Below are 18,819 nucleotides of genomic sequence, written 5' to 3' on the forward strand. Positions count from 1 at the left end.
GTTGGGACCAAAATCCCATGTGGAAACAGCATTTGAAGGAATTGACGGACTAGCACTGTTAAAACTTTCCATTTTGGTGACTCCTGCAGTGAAATGAATTAACCTAACAGACCAGCCAGCAAAATGTTGCATTGTATTTACTATAATTTATCATTAATACATTATTATATTAAGAAACCTTCCTGTGCCAAAGCTGATACCTCTTCATTTTCAGTCCCTTATTAATTCAGTTATGCTGATCCTCTTGGTAACCAGAATAGTGGGTACCTGACTGTATCCTCTGTCTCTACACTGTAGTCTACAATGTTATCTGAAACAAAAGATTATTGATTATTGAATACACTAAATATATACAGGAGCACTACTGCGGTATACTCTTCATGATTGATCAGTTGGTATTTTCTCACATACCAGTAACTCCTGAGACAATTCCTAATCATTCCATTCCATGACCCTGTTCCTTTCACCACTTGTCCTATCTCAACAATTACGTCTACTGAATGTACTGATATTTCCTCTGTTATAATGTTTTGCTGGAGGAACCTATAGTAATTTGATTGATTGTTTCATGCTTCATTAGAAGCATTGATTGATTGATAAAATACTTTATTAGCCGTTTGAAAACAGTAGGCAAAATGCTAAAGTAAAAGGATATTGTTGTCCATTGTACTCAATTCATCTTCATGACATCAGCAACAACACCAAAATAAATATTATTATATATATTTACAGAAAAAAAGTGTGGTGGGGGGGATAAGAGGATTCCACTCACACAGGCAGGGAGGCAGGGCTCCTTCTGTGGAAGTGGACCTCAGGAGAGTGTTGTGTGCATCTCTGGGGGCAAGTTCAATAGCCCTTTGGGTTAAATCAGCCATACTAGACTCGATAATTGCTTTTAAAACAAACCATTTCCCTCAATTGACATTCAATTCACAAGGTTGACACATGAACAACCTTACAAGGATGAATTCTTTGATTCATTGTCTACAATGCTGAAACAGTGATTTGAGTAAGGACTAAGTGAATTTAAAAACTGAGATACCAAAGGCACTTCATCTTACAAATAAAAGAGACATTTATAATATTACTTATTTTTATAAGGGACTCTTTAGAACCAAAATACATTGGCTGTCAGATTTTGTATTGCTATCAAAAGGGTTAGTACAGTAGAGCATTGGCTCTCAAAGTGGGGTCCCGGGACCCCTAGGGGTAGGCACGTGCAGAGGGGGGGGGGGGGGGGGGGCTAGGGGGGCTTGAGCACCTGACCTTTTGCAGAAAGTGCCCTTTCTAAAAAAGAAGTTTTATTTTTTTATTCTTTTTATTTTTAAAAAATGTTCGATGGAAAGGGCAAAACAAAGTTTTATTATATATTTTTTTTAAATTGCCACATAAGGACATGTGTGTGTGTGTGTGTGTGTGTGTGGGGGGGGGGGGGGGGGGTGTGGGGGCCCAATACGAGCTTATGTGGGGGCCAATAAGGGCTTGTGGGGGGCCAATAAGGGCTTATGTGGGGGGAAAACAAGGGCTTGTGTGGGGGACCAATAAGGGCTTATGTGGGGGGCAAATACGGGCTTGTGTGGGGGGCCAATAAGGGCTTGTGTGGGGGGGGCAATAAGGGCTTGTGTGGGGGGCAAATAAGGGCTTGTGTGGGGGGCAAATAAGGGCTTATGTGGGGGGCAAATAAGGGCTTGTGTGGGGGGGCAATAAGGGCTTGTGTGGGGGGCAATAACGGCTTGTGTGGGGGGCAAATAAGGGCTTGTGTGGGGGGCAAATAAGGGCTTGTGTGGGGGGCAAATAAGGGCTTGTGTGGGGGGCAAATAAGGGCTTGTGTGGGGGACCAATAAGGGCTTGTGTGGGGGCCAATAAGTGCCATTGGCCCTTCAAGACGAACATTTGACAAGTAATGATAAATGCCACTATCATAATGAATTATCTTTTAATCTGCCATCAGTCAGTTTTAGTTTCAGACTAATGACAACATATTTCTTATTTTACTGTCCAATGACATGAAATGGCACAAGGGAAGGACTCCACAAAAAGACCACCCCCAAAAATCGTGTGCCCTTTTTTGGAGTTTGAGCCCCTGCCCCCCTATAGTGCTCTCTGCACGGCCCTGGGTAGACCTACTTGAGGGAGTTCCAGGGGGTCCCTAGCTAAATTAGAGATAATATACTTAGTTATGAACCAAATGGACCCTTAATGGGTCTGTAACTCGGAGTTAAATTAACAGTGGTTGTATAAATTGGGGTCCCAGAGATAGAAATGCCATTAAATGGGGGTCCGTAGATTAATGCATGTCAAACTGGGGGTTCTTGAAATAATAATGGTTGAGAATTGATCCGTAAAACTCCTCTCTTATCGTGGTCCCTGACCCCTTTTCAAATGGGGGTCCGCAGACTAATTATCGGTTTGGGGATACTTGACATGAAAAAGTTTGAGAACCACTGTCCACTGCAGTAGAGTCACACTCTGTGTTTCATAGGGAATGTTTCCAGGACTACAAAGATGTTCTGTAGAAGATGTCCAAGGACTACACTAGTGAGGAGCCAGAGGCCACAGTGGAGCAAAACAATAACATTGAGACCACACTACAAAATCCTGAGTGTTCATTTGACTCGTAAGATTTTATTGTGCATGCTGCCTGAGGCAGGGCAGATGTCCAGGGAAGAATGGCCAAGGTTTGGCGGGACTGGAGCAGAGAATGTTAAACAAAACATTGGCAGACAAAATCATTTACTTAATTCAGTGGTCAAAGAATACAATGAAAACAATGCACCAGTACAAGATGCAGACAGAGGAACTATGGGCTGCATGTGGTGGGCTCCAGCAACAGACTGTTTGTAGTACTAGGCTATGTCCCTTCATGCTGTTAAATTGAGCTGTACCATTGGATTAGTATACTGTGTTACTGTTATTATGTAAAATGCCAGTGATTGTGCAGCAATGCCACTTAAACCCCAGCATCCTCATTGTGGGAAAGGCTTTAGCAGGAAATAGCAGATCGACAAGCTCACAACGCGTAAAGCTTTCCCCACAATAACTGAAAACAGAAAATACACTAGTAGAGGGAGGTCACCAGAGATTTCGACCCAGGACTATTCGACCAACCGCAAATTCGAGTCCGTTCGACCCGTTTTTACCGGGTCGAATTATCTTTACTTTACTTTACTTTATTTGTTTATTTAGACAGGACAGAGCATATTAATGAACGTCACATGAACGTAAATACACCGGGATTAGCAAAGATGCTAATTTTCATCCGCAGTCCTCACACAAAACATAAAAACAGACAAACGGTGTAACCCCTAGAGGGTTCACCTTGTAAACAAAATGTAAGTAAGATGAAATATGCAATATAAATGAAATCCCAATTATAATATTCGCATCTCATATATGATGCCTAATTCTCCATATTCAGGATTTAAGATGGGGAACATATACAGTTGGAGGGGGGTACAGCATTGTGTAAACAGAGCTATGTTACATTGTGTCGTTCTATATGGGAGAATAAAATGAGTGCAAGAATAATTGTCAGACAACACAGAGCTGCTGCTAATGTGTAGACTGAACGTCACTTTATGACTGAATGACAAAATATAGTGTATTCAAATCACAGCATACAATCAATAAAGGCATTACCATTATAGCTATAACTTTTCTTATATATCATACTTTTATACTTCATGTGATTATTCACAAAACCCCACTAGCAAAAAACGTCATACTCTGCTATGGGGATGAGGATGGTGGCTGCTAGCCTTAGGAATGTGATCGTTGATGGCCTGTGTCTCTGTGTCTCTGTGGGTGGCTCCCTTTAGCCTCCATTAGCCTCTATTAGCTTTGTAATTGTTTGGTAAATAAAAACACCAACACAATAATTGTTTGGTAAATCAATGTACATATTATTATTATTATGTCTCTGTCTCTCTCTCTCTCTCTATGTCTCTCTCTGTCTCTCTCTCTCGCGGTCCGGGTCGAAAAGTCAGGTCCAAGCGGGTCGAGAGCGGGTCGAATGGTCCGGGTCGAATAGTCCTGGGTCGAAATCTCTGGTGACCTAGAGGGTCTGCAGTCAAATGGGGTTTAAGTCTTTCAGACAGTTTTCATACTATTAGCCACTATGTCAATAGGTCTCAATATATGTTGCTTTATGATTTATGAGTTATTTAATTGCCAATTAGCCAATTAGCTATAGGCCTAACAGCTGTGGAAAATTATATTTACATTCCATGGAGAATGGATATCCAGACAGATAAATGTCATTTCTCAATGAGAGAAGAATTACATGTTTTATTATTTTAACGCACTAATGTCCTCATGTAGGCTAGGCCTAATGCTACAATAAACTCAATGAACTGAGTGACAAAGAAATTAAAGAATGGAAATAAAAACATTGTGTATAACAGCTTTGGAGGGATATCCATAAAAGCCTATAGGCTATACATAATGTGTTAAGCTTTGACGTGAAAGATGTGCGCGTGTCCTCAAGCTTATAACCACACATAATATAATGTAAACTACAATCATGCGCTTGTTTTTTATGGATTACGGTTTTTGCAGGAATTTGGGGAGGGTGGGGTTGGGGAGGTTGATGCAGCGCGGTTCGGGTCTGACTGTGACTGTCATCATCTGTTGAACCATTTTCGCAGCCTGAGCCTGCACCAAACAAAGAGAAAGATGGAAAGGCTATTGTGCATTGGGACTACAATACTTGTTCTGACAGGTTTTAACGAGACAGGAGCACTGATCACTAATGCTACGTCTGGTAGCTATTCTTTTAACACAAGTAGACCTACAGCTGCAACTTCAGATTGGACTGTTTCTGTCACAATAATGAACTCTTCCATACATCAAGAAGAGACCAGCACAGTCGGATGGACATCGATACCTACTACAGCAGCGACAGAGATGCTCACCACTACTGTCAGAGATAATCAAACCGTCAAGATAAACGTTGAAAAAGATGGTAAAGAAACCCCTGAAAATAAGGAGAAAGTCGACGCTACTGAAAGCAAGACAGAGGATGCGCCAAAACCACTGGGTAGGTCAGACTCAGGGGACTAATATTTGACCTTTTGTGTTTTGTATTTATTTTTAATTTGCGGGAAAACTAGAAAATGAAATTATTTGAATTATAAAAGCAATTAGCCTACATTACGTTAATTGAATCTTTGCATATAAAACTGTCTACAGCCTAAATCTACTGAATTAAAAACATGAGGCAACAGAGACCTAGCTACATTATTTAATTGCCTGCCTTTCTATTAAAGCATTCATTTTGGTTTGTTATTGGCCTTGTTTATGTAAAATCCTCAAAATTTGGAATTGTACAGATGTAGCCTATTTAAAAATAAGATAAACAATAAATTATACAACTTAGAAAGGCATGCAGTGCAGGTCAGCCAACAAATACACATTTGTCTTGGATTCAAAGCATATTGAATCAATTTATCAAGATTGTGTGAGAGAGGATTTTCACATGCCATGCTATACCCATGTAGTGATGATGTCAAATGCAAACAGGATTCCAGGTACCACAATAGTTTTATTTCAAATGAATGCAACTGAACTCATTTCTTCATTGAAAGAGACAAAATGCGTTTGATCTTGTTAGCATATCCTCCTGTTATTGATCTCAAAGCCATAAATCCTGTGGGTTTTCTCCACAGTCTGCTTAGACTTGACTCTCCTGACCCATGTCTGAGCGGCGGTGTCTCATTACATGCATACACTGTCCATACTTTTGCACAGGCTCACTTATCTGCAAGTCCACTTTCCTTGACTCCCAACTTAGGGAGAGAGAGAGAGAGAGAGAGAGAGAGGTGGGGGTAGGGGGGCGTTGCGTTGTGGTTTCCTCAAACCTTCCATGGAACTCACTCAGTACTATTATACTCCCCACGACCTTGTGGGGAGTGAGAACATAATGGTCTAATACTATCAGACTGTGAGGTTGCTTACTCAGAACAACCAAAAGATGGTATTTAACCCTTCAGCAGTCTGACCAGAATAGTTTTTACTTGAATGTAAAATATTGCATCCCTAGTTCAAGAGAAAAGAGTCTGCACACCATTTTCTGCATTTACTTCACGTACTTGAAGTAAATGGGAGCAGCAAATGGTGTGCTGTTTTTCAGCCTCTGTTTGCCACCAAATATTGCATCCCTAAGACAAGCACAGAAAGACAACACACACAGAAGATGGTATCTGCTAAATGCTTTCATTCTTCTCCAGACTGCCCTCCACTTGGCCTGGAGTCCCTGCGGGTTCAGGACAGCCAGCTCCAGGCATCTTCCTTCCAACGGCCAGGGCTGGGCCCTCATAGGGGCAGGCTAAACATTCAGGTTTGTCTAAGCTATTCTCTCAGAATCATGGTCTACTGCCTTTTTTACCCCATTTATGGAGTCAGGATACTAAGAAAGGTGTGTGTGTGTGTGTGTGTGTGAGTGCATGAGAGAGAGAGAGAGAGAGAGAGAGAGAGAGGAGAGGTAGAGTGTGTGAGAGAGGGGGGGGCACAGGAGAGAAATAGTCTATCAAAATTGTTCAAAGACAGGGATGTTGGGAACACATTACATTACTTCACATACATAGAAAATAAATACTTACTATTTACTGAACATAACTGCATATACACTGTACTGTACTGTACTGTACTGTACTGTACTGTACTGTACTGTACTGTACTGTACTGTACTGTACTGTACTGTACTGCACTGTACTGTACTGTACTGTACTGTACTGTACTGTCGACTATAGTAGCCTACATATTAACACAACAATGCCCCAATGCATTGGTCAATCACCACACTACATGCATTTGTTTTCTCAGAACACTTTCCTTGGTATAATAATCTTAATTTAACTTACTTTATTTATATATATATATTTTAAGTAACTTTTTTCAGCATTCATATTCTTTATTTGTTAGATAAGATAGTAGAGAAAGATAGGAAGCCAATGGCAGAGAGAGGAGAGACATGCGATACAAGACCCGGAAATCAGATTTTAACTCAGATCCTCTCGGCGTGGATGTCGACAAACCACCTGAAGCTCAACCTGGACAAGACCGAGCTGATGTTCCTCCCGGGGAAGGGCTGTCCGCACCGAGACATGGCCATCACCATTGATAATGCTGTGGTGACCTCAACTCGGACTGCGAAAAATCTGGGTGTGACCCTGGACGATCAACTGACGTTCTCGGCAAACATCGCATCAGTGACAAGGTCCTGCAGATTCCTCCTCTACAACATCAGGAGGATTCGCCCCTTCCTCACGGAGAAGGCAGCCCAGGTGCTCATCCAGGCTCTCGTCATCTCCCGCCTGGACTACTGCAACTCCCTCCTTGCTGGTGCTCCGGCATCTGCCATCAGACCTCTGGAGCTTGTTCAGAAAGCTGCGGCTCGTCTGGTGTTCAACCGCCCCAAGTTCTCCCACACAACCATCCTTCTCCGTTCTCTACACTGGCTCCCCGTAGCGGCTCGCATCCAGTTCAAAACCCTGGTGTTAGCCTATAGGGCAGTGAAAGGAACAGCTCCTTCCTACCTCCGGGCTATGGTCGATGCCTACACCCCTGCCCGACCACTTCGGTCTGCCACCTCGGGGCGACTGATTGCCTCGTCACTCAAGGGTCCTTCTGGCCGATCCACACGGTCACGACTCTTTTCTGTTCTGGCCCCACAGTGGTGGAATGAACTCCCCACTGATGTTAGGACAGCAGAGTCACTGCCCATATTTCGCCGCAGGTTGAAAACCCACCTCTTCAGGAAACACTACCCTTCCTCTCTGCCTGACCTACTTGTTGTTAACTAGTTGTACGAACGCTTGTTTTCTATTGTTGTATCGTTTATTGGATCTTGTTTAGTCGATACACTTAATTGTTTTAGCTCATGCTCATTTGATTTAGCTATTTTGTCTCATCTGTTTAAGGAAATAGGTAGCTGATATATTGCACTTTTACCTTAGCACTAGGTATACTCTTGGTTGCTTGTTTTTGCAGAAAATGCACTAAAGACTTCTGGTGATTAGTAGTTTTTGTTCCCTACCTATGTTGAATACACTTATTGTAAGTCGCTTTGGATAAAAGCGTCTGCTAAATGACTGTAATGTAATGTAATCCTGGCGGCTCACGAGGAGCACTTGTTATTGCAGCCCGGCTGCAATAACTGCAACTGGCTGAACCAACAGGCAGGCACCCCGTTCATTTGAAATCTAGATTATAATATACATTTAACTTAATCATTACTTTGCATTTGCATTTGTAGTCAGGCATTGAAGACGGGGACCTGTATGATGGAGCTTGGTGTGCAGAGTACAAAGATCGGAACCAGTGGCTGGAGTTGGACGCCATCTACCTGACCATGTTCACCGGAGTCATCCTGCAGGGCAGGAACTCCATCTGGAGGTCAGGTACTATCAGGGTCAAGATACCAAGAGTTGAATTCCAAAACTATTTGAAAACAGTGAAACCTGTTCATATTGAGTAATATTACCAATGATCAATTATTATGGGTAACTTAAATCATTTTTGTAAATACAAACAAACAATTAAACAAAAACATCTATTGCAAGTGTATAGCATTCAATAGAGTTAACACTGAACAAAAGAGAGAGAAAAAAAAACTTTCCATTGACCAAATGTAATGATGATAATTATTTCCCAATATGACATTTAGGAAATTAGCTCATTATTTACATAAGGTTGTTATCGTAAATCATAGTAAAAATATATTTAGTAATTTGATGTAATTGAACTCGACTACTACCTATTACAACACTGACTATACAAGCAGTACTGCACTGTAGGGTACTGTACAATCACAGACGAGTCAGTGGAAAGAGCCCATCACAAAAAATGCTTTTATTTTGCTTAATGAGGTTTTAATTTCTTGGACTTGGTGTGGTTACAGCTGGGACTGGGTCCATACATACAAGGTGCAGCTGAGTAATGACTCTACGAACTGGGAAACCTGTATGAATGGGACAGAGGAGGCGGTATGTGTGAATACCTCTTTATTATTGTACATAGTTATCTTATTGGCTTTTTTAACTATTCCTCCAACCGTACTATTTGCAACAACCATGCTAAGTTTCTATATACTTTGTATCCCACATTGAATATTCCCATAACCACCTAAACTATTTATTTACTTAGTTGACCGTGGTCAACCTAGGGCTTGGTCTGCCCCTTTTTCCCCCTCTAATGAACATCATAATATGCAGATCAGCTATTTTCAATGAAGAGATATTATCTCTTCATTGAAAATAGCTGATCTGCAAGCTCACAACACGGCATGTTGTGAGCTTGTAGATATGCTATTTTTGCTGAATGTTCACCCCAAAATAGGAACACTAGGTTTCAATTGGTTCAATAGTCATATAGTGTTTAATGATGTAACATTGCATTGTGCAGGTATTTAAAGGGAACGAGGACCCAGAGACTCCAGTGCTGGCACTACTCCCTGTTCCCACCGTGGCCCGTTCTATCCGCATCAACCCTCAGACCTGGTACTTTAATGGCACCATCTGCCTCAGGGCTGAGATACTTGGCTGTCGTGTTCCTGGTATAGTTTTAAACCCTTTTTGTTTAAGACATTCAACTTCAGAGCTCTGGTATGAAATTATTTGGTAAATGTGGATTATCTCTGTTTATATTGAAGATATCCCATTGAACAGTGATATACAGATGCTTCCTCATAGATCCAGATGACATGTACTACTCAGACACAGAACGGGAATCAAAAGACGATCTGGACTTCAGGCATCACAACTACAAAGAGATGCGAAAGGTTAGTCAGTTCCTCTTCAATCACAGAGAGACCACAGACCAAACATGCATGATGAGTAACATGGTTTGCGACCATAACAGACTGCCATTAGCCTTCTAAAGATAATGCCAAAGCTTTGACTCAGAGTCCAGAGCGTTTGCAGATTTGCGGAACAAATCTACATCTGCTGTAGATTAGATGGACGGATGGACGATAGAATGACGGACGATAGAATGATAGCCGTTCTGGAAAATTTGGGGCAGAGGTTCATCGTTGGCATCCAGGGAGTGTGTGCGCAAAATTTGGCATCTACCGGGTTAACGGTGCCGGAGATTAGCTGGTAACGGACGGATGGACAGACACACACACACTCACTCACACACACACACGGACTCACACACACACAGACGGAGTGCAAAACATACTCTCTCCCCATGCCTTCGGCCTGGTGGAGACAATACATTTTCAAGTTGCAAGCTCAATTGTCTGGGATCCGCTTCTTTGATCCTCGAACAAAACAAGACTACCATTTCCAATTAGCCCTCCCACTGACAGGGTTTCTATCTCCTTTCACTTGAAGCTTATGAAGTCTGTGAACGATGAGTGTCCTGACATCACCCGCATCTACAGCATAGGGAAGAGCTACATGGGCCTCAAACTCTACGTTATGGAGATCTCAGATAACCCCGGCAAGCATGAACTTGGTAAGATGGATTGTTTATTTTGTTTTCTCTTAGCAGGAGGATGTACAGGAACCTCAGGCAAGATCACTGCAGTACAAACAGGGACCAAAAAAACAATGCCAGGCTGAAACTTAGTAGTATGATATTATTTCTTGCAGAAGGCTACATCCAGTACATCATCCAGTACATCTTGACTGATTTTTTTCAGACCTCCAGTTCTAGGCAACACAGAATGGGGGGAATTTTCCCCTTTGCAAAATAAACTATTAGCCTATATTCAATCAATTGTCAGCTCCCTAATAAAATCCCTAAAAAGCTCCACATTTATCCATAACCAATTTGTTTCAAACTTTAGTAACTCCTAATGTTTGAGTGATTTCGTTGCAAGTTGATAGCACTTCCTAACCAGTAAAAAATGTTGTCCCTCTATGTGCAAACATTTTATTTCTGCCAATGACTTTCAACCTGGTATCCCTGTTTTGGGCATGTCATTATAGACAAAGACAAACATTAAAAAAAAAGGAATGCGTTTTTTATTTTCACCATGTGACACCATTATGCGAAGAAGTATAAAATATGGCTTCAGTGGTTATCCAGTCAAGTTGCTTTAAGTTCAACAGCCCCTGGGATGAACTGCTTCCTCCATTCTCTTCTGATAGTGGCTGTTTAGGGGCCCAGTTGAACTTCCCCTTGTGTTTATACAGCCTGAGTTATAGAGCAGGACTGGATAACAAACCCTGCAGTGTCCTGTTGAAAAGGCCTCTCAAATAAACAAACAGATTATGGTTTCAAATTCAATAGTTCAAGACTATGTATACACCATCAGAATCAAGAATGTTCCTGTGTTAAAATGAGTTAAAATAAAAATGCATTATCGCCATAACTTGGCTGTTCTGTCTGGTAGCTAGTTGTGGTCACTCAACTTGTGCCAAAGTGTAAATAGAAGTACAGCTAGTCTACTTGGTAACTTCAAAGACATGAACACATTTTACATTTACTTTTCTATCTGAGAGAATGAGAATGTAGGCTATACAGTATGTGCAAACAGCTGAGTCTCATTCACAGTGGTTTCATGGATAATTAGGTCCCGGTGCAGACTTTTTATGGGCAATGGTAGTGTTTGGACTCACTATTTCTCCGCATCATCAGTAAGGTTTCATCAATAAAAGACCCATGTCTTTATGGGCATCTTATTGAGTCTAGATTCTTACAGGACTATACTGTATTTTACGAGTCCACCAATCTTATTGAATTACAGAGAGGTCTGACTTGTCTCTAGAAACTGTGTCCTGACAGTTTTCCTCTGATGGTAAAGGCCAAGACAAATTAACCATACTGTATGTCTAAGTTTAAGGCAGGGCTGGACCAAATTACGCCTATTAACCCTATCTGCTTTAAGTGGGTTGCATTAATGTGCACCTGTGGATTGCATGTGAGTTTACCTTGCACACCAAACTAAGGTGAATCATCATAATCTTGTGTCATTGTTTTTGTATTGTCCCAGGGTAAAAATATATATACCAGTTTTCTTTTCTTTCTTTTTTCTGTTTTGCTTGGCCCATAATATGCCAATATTCAGGATATTCAGGCTAGGCCTATCCTTTTATATATTATCATTGGCAAGTTGCTGTAGTTCACGCTTTTGCCAAATCTTATCTGAATCCTTGAATGCGTTCCCAATGTGCTCCTGGGCTTCTGCCAATAGCTAAAGAGACCGGCTTTCAGATGCTTCGTTGTTTTGTGTGACTTGTGTCTCATTATGTAGTGAATTACTGTGCAAGTTTCGTTTTGTATGGTTGCAACAATTCGAGCAAGGCACATTCATTTCAAGTCAAATTCAGTGGAAGACGGCATGGTCAGTTAATACACATATGGCCAATAACCACAATTTATACAATCCAAACAGAGCCTCATGTTGGACTAGTGACTCACCCAGGAGTGCAAATCAAGAGATTCTTCTGTTTCTCTTCAGCTCTTTATAGTCTAATCAAATGAACACTGATCCCATCAGGGATCTTCTTTGTTTTGCCACAGAGGAATAGTTAATAAAGATCACAATATTCTGTTTAGTTGCCACCTTTCTAACATTGTAGGTAACCACTAGTAAAAACATCCCGTAACTGGCTTTCTATTGCCCCTCTTGGCAGGTGAGCCAGAGTTCCGCTACGTGGCAGGGATGCATGGGAATGAGGCTCTTGGCCGAGAGCTGTTGCTCAACCTCATGCAGTACATGTGCCGGGAATACAAAGGCGGCAACCAGCGCATTGTGCGCCTGGTGACTAAAACACGAATCCACCTACTGCCTTCCATGAACCCTGATGGCTACGAAGGAGCATATGAGCTGGTACACAAAGGAGATAATGAATGAGTATGGTATTAGACAGACTTTAGGAGTTGGACAGTAGAGACGTTTCTACAAAATGAGAGGGCAGTCAACTTTTATTTATTTTTATTTATTTTTAAGTGGTGCAACCACTTCCTTAAGTGACTATGTGTGTGGGTGGCTGGCTGGCTGGCTGGCTGGGTGGGTGGCTGGCTGGCTGCGTGCGTCTGAGCACGAAAACAGCATGGTTGTTTTTCACCACCTGTGCGTAACCTAACACACACAAACACACACGCACATATTAACTGTATATATGGTGATTTCGGGTGTGCCAGTACAGTACAGTACAGTACAGTACAGTACAGTACAGTACAGTACAATACAGTACAGTACAGTACAGGGTACAGTAGAGGGACCCCCACACGGTAACTCTGTCATTTCTCAACCATTTCGGACACAGGGCGGCTCACCGGAATCGGTCCGGCACCCTGGATGCGTTCCTGTGGGTCTGGAACTTCCAGAATTTTTTAATTCATGGTGAAAACATTGAAAATATGTGGAGGAAGGGAGACATATTTGGGGAGATTCCGTCCTGACTGAGACAGCAACAAAACAGCCAATTTATAGATAGATTTTAGTGTTTGCACAATGTATGAGCTGTACATTTATTTAAACTGTCAATATGCCTCTCTACCAAGTTGGGGCATCAAGTCAAATTCGTATGCAGAAATTGAAGTTGTTATCTAACATGAATCATGATTGTGATTGATTGATCGTAGGGCTCAGAACTGGCTGGCTGGGCCCATGGGCGGTACAGTTTTGAGGGGATTGATATGAACCACAACTTCCCTGACCTCAACAACATAATGTGGGATGCTCAGGAGATGGCGGTGGACAAATCTAAAGTCACCAACCACTACATCCCCATTCCAGAGTACTACACCAAAGAAGATGCCTTTGTAAGTCAGTTATTTAACTACTTAAACCCTATTTGTGTCCGGGTAGTTCAGTCGGTAGAGCGCTCGCCTTTCGACCAAGGCCATGGGTTCGATCCCGGGCACTGCCGACTCAGCATATGAGTAGCATGGCTTTAAGTCGTATTGCTGTCACAATAGTAGTACTGGCAGCAAACAGCTAAACTTATACAATATATGCCATATAAGAATAGGCACTAACAATCAATGAATCAGCTTATGATGAATCCGCTCATGCAGATAATTCTTTCTCAAGGGAATCTGAGAACATCTTGAAATGTTAAAATCATGTGTGTTACCCTCTGTGGCATGCAAGCAATATTAGATATTTCGAACAGGAAATCTATTCAGAGCTGAAGAAATTGCTTTTGCTCGTAAAACAAGAAGAAGCGATTCTTTTATAGTAAGAGTTCAAATTTTAATACCAAACATCTGTTGCAGTCCAGTTCTATTGTTGAACTTGAAATTGTTAGTTTTTTTTCCTTCGTTTTTTCAAGGACAGGAATCTCAATCCCTTTTTTCTCCAATAAAGCAGAACCTTACAAACATAATTCAAGCTGATACTTCATCAGTTTAACGCTTACTCTTACTCTTCTCAGGTCGCGCCTGAGACCCGCGCAGTCATCAACTGGATGCAGAACATCCCCTTTGTCCTCAGCGCTAACCTCCATGGTGGTGAGTTGGTGGTCACCTATCCCTTTGACTGCACTCGCGACTGGATCCCCAAGGAAGACACCCCGTCAACCGACGACGGGTTCTTCCGCTGGCTCGCCACTGTCTACGCCTCCACCAACTTGGTGATGGCCAATCCTGACCGCCGCCACTGTCACTACGAAGACTTCCAGCAGCACCACAACATTATCAACGGAGGGGCCTGGCACACTGTCCCTGGGAGTGAGTACCTTAGTACACAGTCAAATCCTTACATACAAGTTTGTACATAAAAGCTAGTATATGAAATACATTCATTTTCAGTCCTTGACAGTTAGCACGAAAAAGTTTGAGAACTACTGATTTAGAAGGCATTCATAGAATCGGCCTAAGGTCTTAATGGGTTAACTCTTGACTTTGTACAAATGAACCCATAGGAGTTTACATCCTATAATGAAAGATCATAGTCAACAGTGAGATTTAATGTTGCTTAATTTACATTTGTCCAAATGTGTCATGTTTGTATTCTTTCAAATGATGGATATCTCATTTTGGAATGAAACAACTCATTCCATTGGGGGTCACAAAGAGTACATACAGAACACTCCCTTCTTAAAACAAGGGAATGTACTGTATGTACTGTACTGTGTTGGTTCTTAAGAATCTTCAGTCAGTAAGGAACATGTACTGTACAGACTTCATCATGTTTTTCAAATAGGGATCCCTGGTGTATTCTTGTTTGTTTGTCTTGGATGAGTGTAATATGAACTAATTCCAGACATCTGTTTAAACGTTTTTCTCTGTCATCAACTTGGCTGTAAAAATTCCCTGTACACACACAGGCTGCAGCTCCAAAACAAGCTTACTCTCACTACAGTTATATGTCATAGATGTATATACTTAGATCAGAGACTGTTATACTGAACTCAATTAAAAGGAATTGGAATGAACTTAAATGAACTCTCCTCCACACACGCCTTCCGGTTTATATAAACAAGAGTGCTATAACGAAACCAATATTTACAACTGAAGCTTAACGTACTAAGCCTGTACCCCGCGTTTCTATTATGTGATGGTTGAGTGTATGTTTCCCGCAGGTATGAATGACTTCAGCTACCTCCACACCAACTGCTTTGAGGTGACAGTGGAGCTGTCCTGTGACAAGTTCCCTCATGTCAGTGAGCTTCCCATTGAGTGGGAGAACAACAAAGAGTCTCTACTGGTTTATATGGAACAGGTCAGTCAGTTGTGTCGGTACATTGTCTACCCTTTCCTTCCCAACTTGCACTTCACCAACCTTGTCTTCATATAATTGGTCTAATGGCCATTAATGGCACCATTTGAATCTACTCAGTCTGTATCTCAGAGGTGGACAATGGACAGTTCAGAAACCTGCCTACCATTAACAACACACATTGATGAGGATAACAAGCTGGGGATTCAAGCTAATAGAAAGTTAGAAGGAAATGAAAGTTAGTATGCTGAAATAGAAGCCATTGTTCTTGCATTAATAATAATGCAAGAACAAGTTACCAACAAAAAATGTAAATGTTGTTTGAATGACCAAACGTGCCTACTGATTGTCTGTCTGATTGATTGAATACTTTATTAGTCAGAAATGTAAATAGCACGAGGCACAGTCAGACATTATGGCTAAAAGGATAACACAAAGAAATCCTGGGGACTTGTTTCCATTGTGGTCCTATTTATGACCCCTGTCATTGGTCGGCAGGTTTCTGAACTGTCCACAGCTCTCCTCTGAGACACAGAGTGAGTAGACAGAAATGGTGTTATCTTATGACGAGCATTAATGAGGACCAAATATACTCCATAACAGTGGTTTTCAACCAGTGGTCCAGGAACCACCAGTGGTCCTTGAGGGGGTTCCAGGTAGTCCCCAGCTAAATGATGGAGAGTTGGTAACCAAATGGACCCTCACAGATCTTTAACTCTTGAGAGTGTAACAGTAAGGGTCCATTTGGTTAGATTTTACACTCTCAAGAGTTACATTATTGTTCAACATCTGCATTACTTAAAGGAGAATTCCATGCTAGAAGGCTTTCTTACCTTTTTTTGTAGTTGTCCCTACCAAAGAGGTCCAGGTGCTATTTTTGTGCAAAAGCGCATTATTGGCTATTTCTCCTACCATAAGCCCTCAATGAATTGCATTGAATTGAATGGGGCATTGGGGAGTTGTGCTAATTCGCTTATTTCCATCGAAATAAGCGAATTAGCACAAAAACCCAACCCCCATTGAGAGCTTATATTAGGGGAAATAGCCAATAATGCACTTTTGCACAAAATAACACCTGGACCTCTTTGGTGGTGACGTACCGTAACAACTACAAATAAAGGTAAGAAAGCCTTCTAGCATGGAATTCTCCTTTCATTTATAAGAAGTCTACACAATTAGAGAATTTGGAAAAATTGTGGACAATATCTTATCCAACGATAACAACATTCTTTAGTTTTGGGTCTACAAGGCTAAATGTCATCAAATTATGGTCCGTGGCTCAAACGCCAAAAAGAACAATGGGCCTTGATATGAAAAGGGTTGAAAACCACTGCTCTATGACGTTGAAATGGGTTTAGTGGTCCTTTGAACGATTGGCGTTCAAATCTTTACTCTCCACTTAGGTTCACAGAGGAATCAAGGGTGTGGTGAGAGACAAGATTACCAAAGAAGGAATAGAAGATGCTATAATCAAGGTTGAAGGCCACGACCATGACATCAGATCAGGTAGAATCCTACCTTACCTCTTTGTTCTATTAAAATTGTGATGCATTTTAAAAGATACATCTGACAAAGATAATTCATAATGATTTATGTATGGGATGTTGGGCATCCATTTTTTGCAGGTTTGTTCTCATTGAAGTAGGTTCTTCCTTATGTTTTGTTTTTAAATAAATCTTGTGTGTCCCCTGCCTGTCATCTCTGTAGCGGGTGACGGTGACTACTGGCGCCTACTAAACCCGGGAGAGTACAAGGTGGTGGTGTGGGCTGAGGGCTACTTCCCCTCCATGCGGCGCTGCCGCGTGGGCATGGATCCACGCCCCACCATCTGTGACTTCAATCTAACCCTTACGCCCAGGCAGAGGCTGAAGGACATCAGGGCTAAAGGAGGGAAGGTTCCTCAGGACCTTCAGTTGCGTCTTCGTGCCCTGAGGCTCCGTAAGCTGCGTGTCAGCACCAAGGCTATCAATCGCAGGCGCCAGAGCCAGCAACAGCAGCAAAGGAAAGCCCGCTCTGCAAGAGCCAAGAGGGCATGATGAGTGTCTGGGTGAAGGAGTGCATTTAGCATTTACATGCACAGAAATACAGTTGTCATATCCCTATTGAGGCAACACACCAAAGTGGTCCTGCAAATGCCTCACACTAAATTAAGGTATTGATCGCAGTAAGCATAACCCTATTAAAACCACTGGAGTTGTGCTCAAGCTCTCAGTATATTTAGGCAAGTAAACAGCAGCCTTAGTGGATTTTGTTAGTTAAGTTGTGAAGCAATGCAAAAAACACAATACTGGTGCTTTTTTCAGGACTGTATACAACACAATCCTCAGTGTTAATTCAAAACTCTTGTACAGAGTGGATTCTGAATGAAGCACAATGTCTCGGAAATGAACTGTTTACGCGCTGCAGTATCCATGTTATCCTCTTGCTAAAGGCTTTGGGGATGAGGTATGAGGATCGAGTGATTGAGTATCAGCTGGTCTGATAAATGAAATGTTTTTCTAACACTGTACTTATATTTTACAATGACTATTAGTCCACCAGAACCATATAAATATCACAGACAAATACAACATCCATTGCCGTTTTTGTCTCTAATCTTTATTATCAAGCCCATGTATTATGCCTTTTGGGAGGATCAGTTTGGAATTGGACAACAATGAAGGTAGTTCATTATATGATGTCTTCAGGGTAGCTTGCAGTGTCTGAGAATGCACAAATACAGTAGACAGATCTATGCTCAGCTATGTTCCATATGCCTCTATGCTGTGGTACATTTTGAAACACCCCCTCTGCCTCCTCACACTGCCACACAGGGAATCTGTTATAATCAAAAGTTGCTGACAGCAGTGTTGAAGCCTACAGTAGACTGCTGGTTGTTGTCTCACTCTCCACCAGGCCGAAGGCATGGGGAGGAGAGAGTATGTTTTGCACTCCGTCCGTCCGTCCGTGTGTCCGTCCGTCTGTGAACAGCTAATCTCCGGCACCGTTAACCCGGTCGATGCCAAATTTTGCACACACACTCCCTGGATGCCAACGATGAACCTCTGCCCCAGAATTTCCAGAACGGCCGGTTATAGCGCCACCAGGAGGCCGCTTTGTGCAAAACAAGTTTTTGGACAGTACACCTACAGATTTTGTCCAAACATCACGCAAATTGGTACACAGTCTCTCTAGAGCCATTCAACGAAGCGGGTCTT

The 18,819-nt window shown here is 41.9% G+C and overlaps 1 protein-coding gene across 2 annotated transcripts; it reads left to right on the forward strand.

Annotated features, from left to right (window-relative positions):
* The first annotated feature begins 4,649 nt into the window (after positions 1 to 4,649).
* On the forward strand, positions 4,650 to 18,196 carry LOC306942543 (putative carboxypeptidase X1). Of its 2 annotated transcripts, XM_079528518.1 has the most exons (13): positions 4,650 to 5,038; positions 6,228 to 6,337; positions 8,255 to 8,394; positions 8,900 to 8,984; positions 9,403 to 9,553; positions 9,690 to 9,778; positions 10,338 to 10,461; positions 12,588 to 12,784; positions 13,543 to 13,722; positions 14,337 to 14,631; positions 15,486 to 15,625; positions 17,026 to 17,128; positions 17,330 to 18,196. In XM_079528518.1, exons 1-13 carry the CDS (start codon positions 4,675 to 4,677, stop codon positions 17,656 to 17,658), a joined length of 2,307 nt encoding a protein of 768 aa, XP_079384644.1. In that variant the 5' UTR covers positions 4,650 to 4,674; the 3' UTR covers positions 17,659 to 18,196. The 2 variants fall into 2 exon arrangements, with proteins under 2 accessions (XP_079384644.1, XP_079384645.1); XM_079528519.1 differs by lacking the exons at positions 4,650 to 5,038; positions 6,228 to 6,337 and having other exon boundaries at positions 8,383 to 8,399.
* Positions 18,197 to 18,819: the final 623 nt, after the last annotated feature.

The sequence above is a fragment of the Electrona antarctica genome, assembly GCF_951216825.1.
Source record: "Electrona antarctica genome assembly, chromosome: 18".
Lineage (NCBI taxonomy): Eukaryota > Metazoa > Chordata > Actinopteri > Myctophiformes > Myctophidae > Electrona > Electrona antarctica.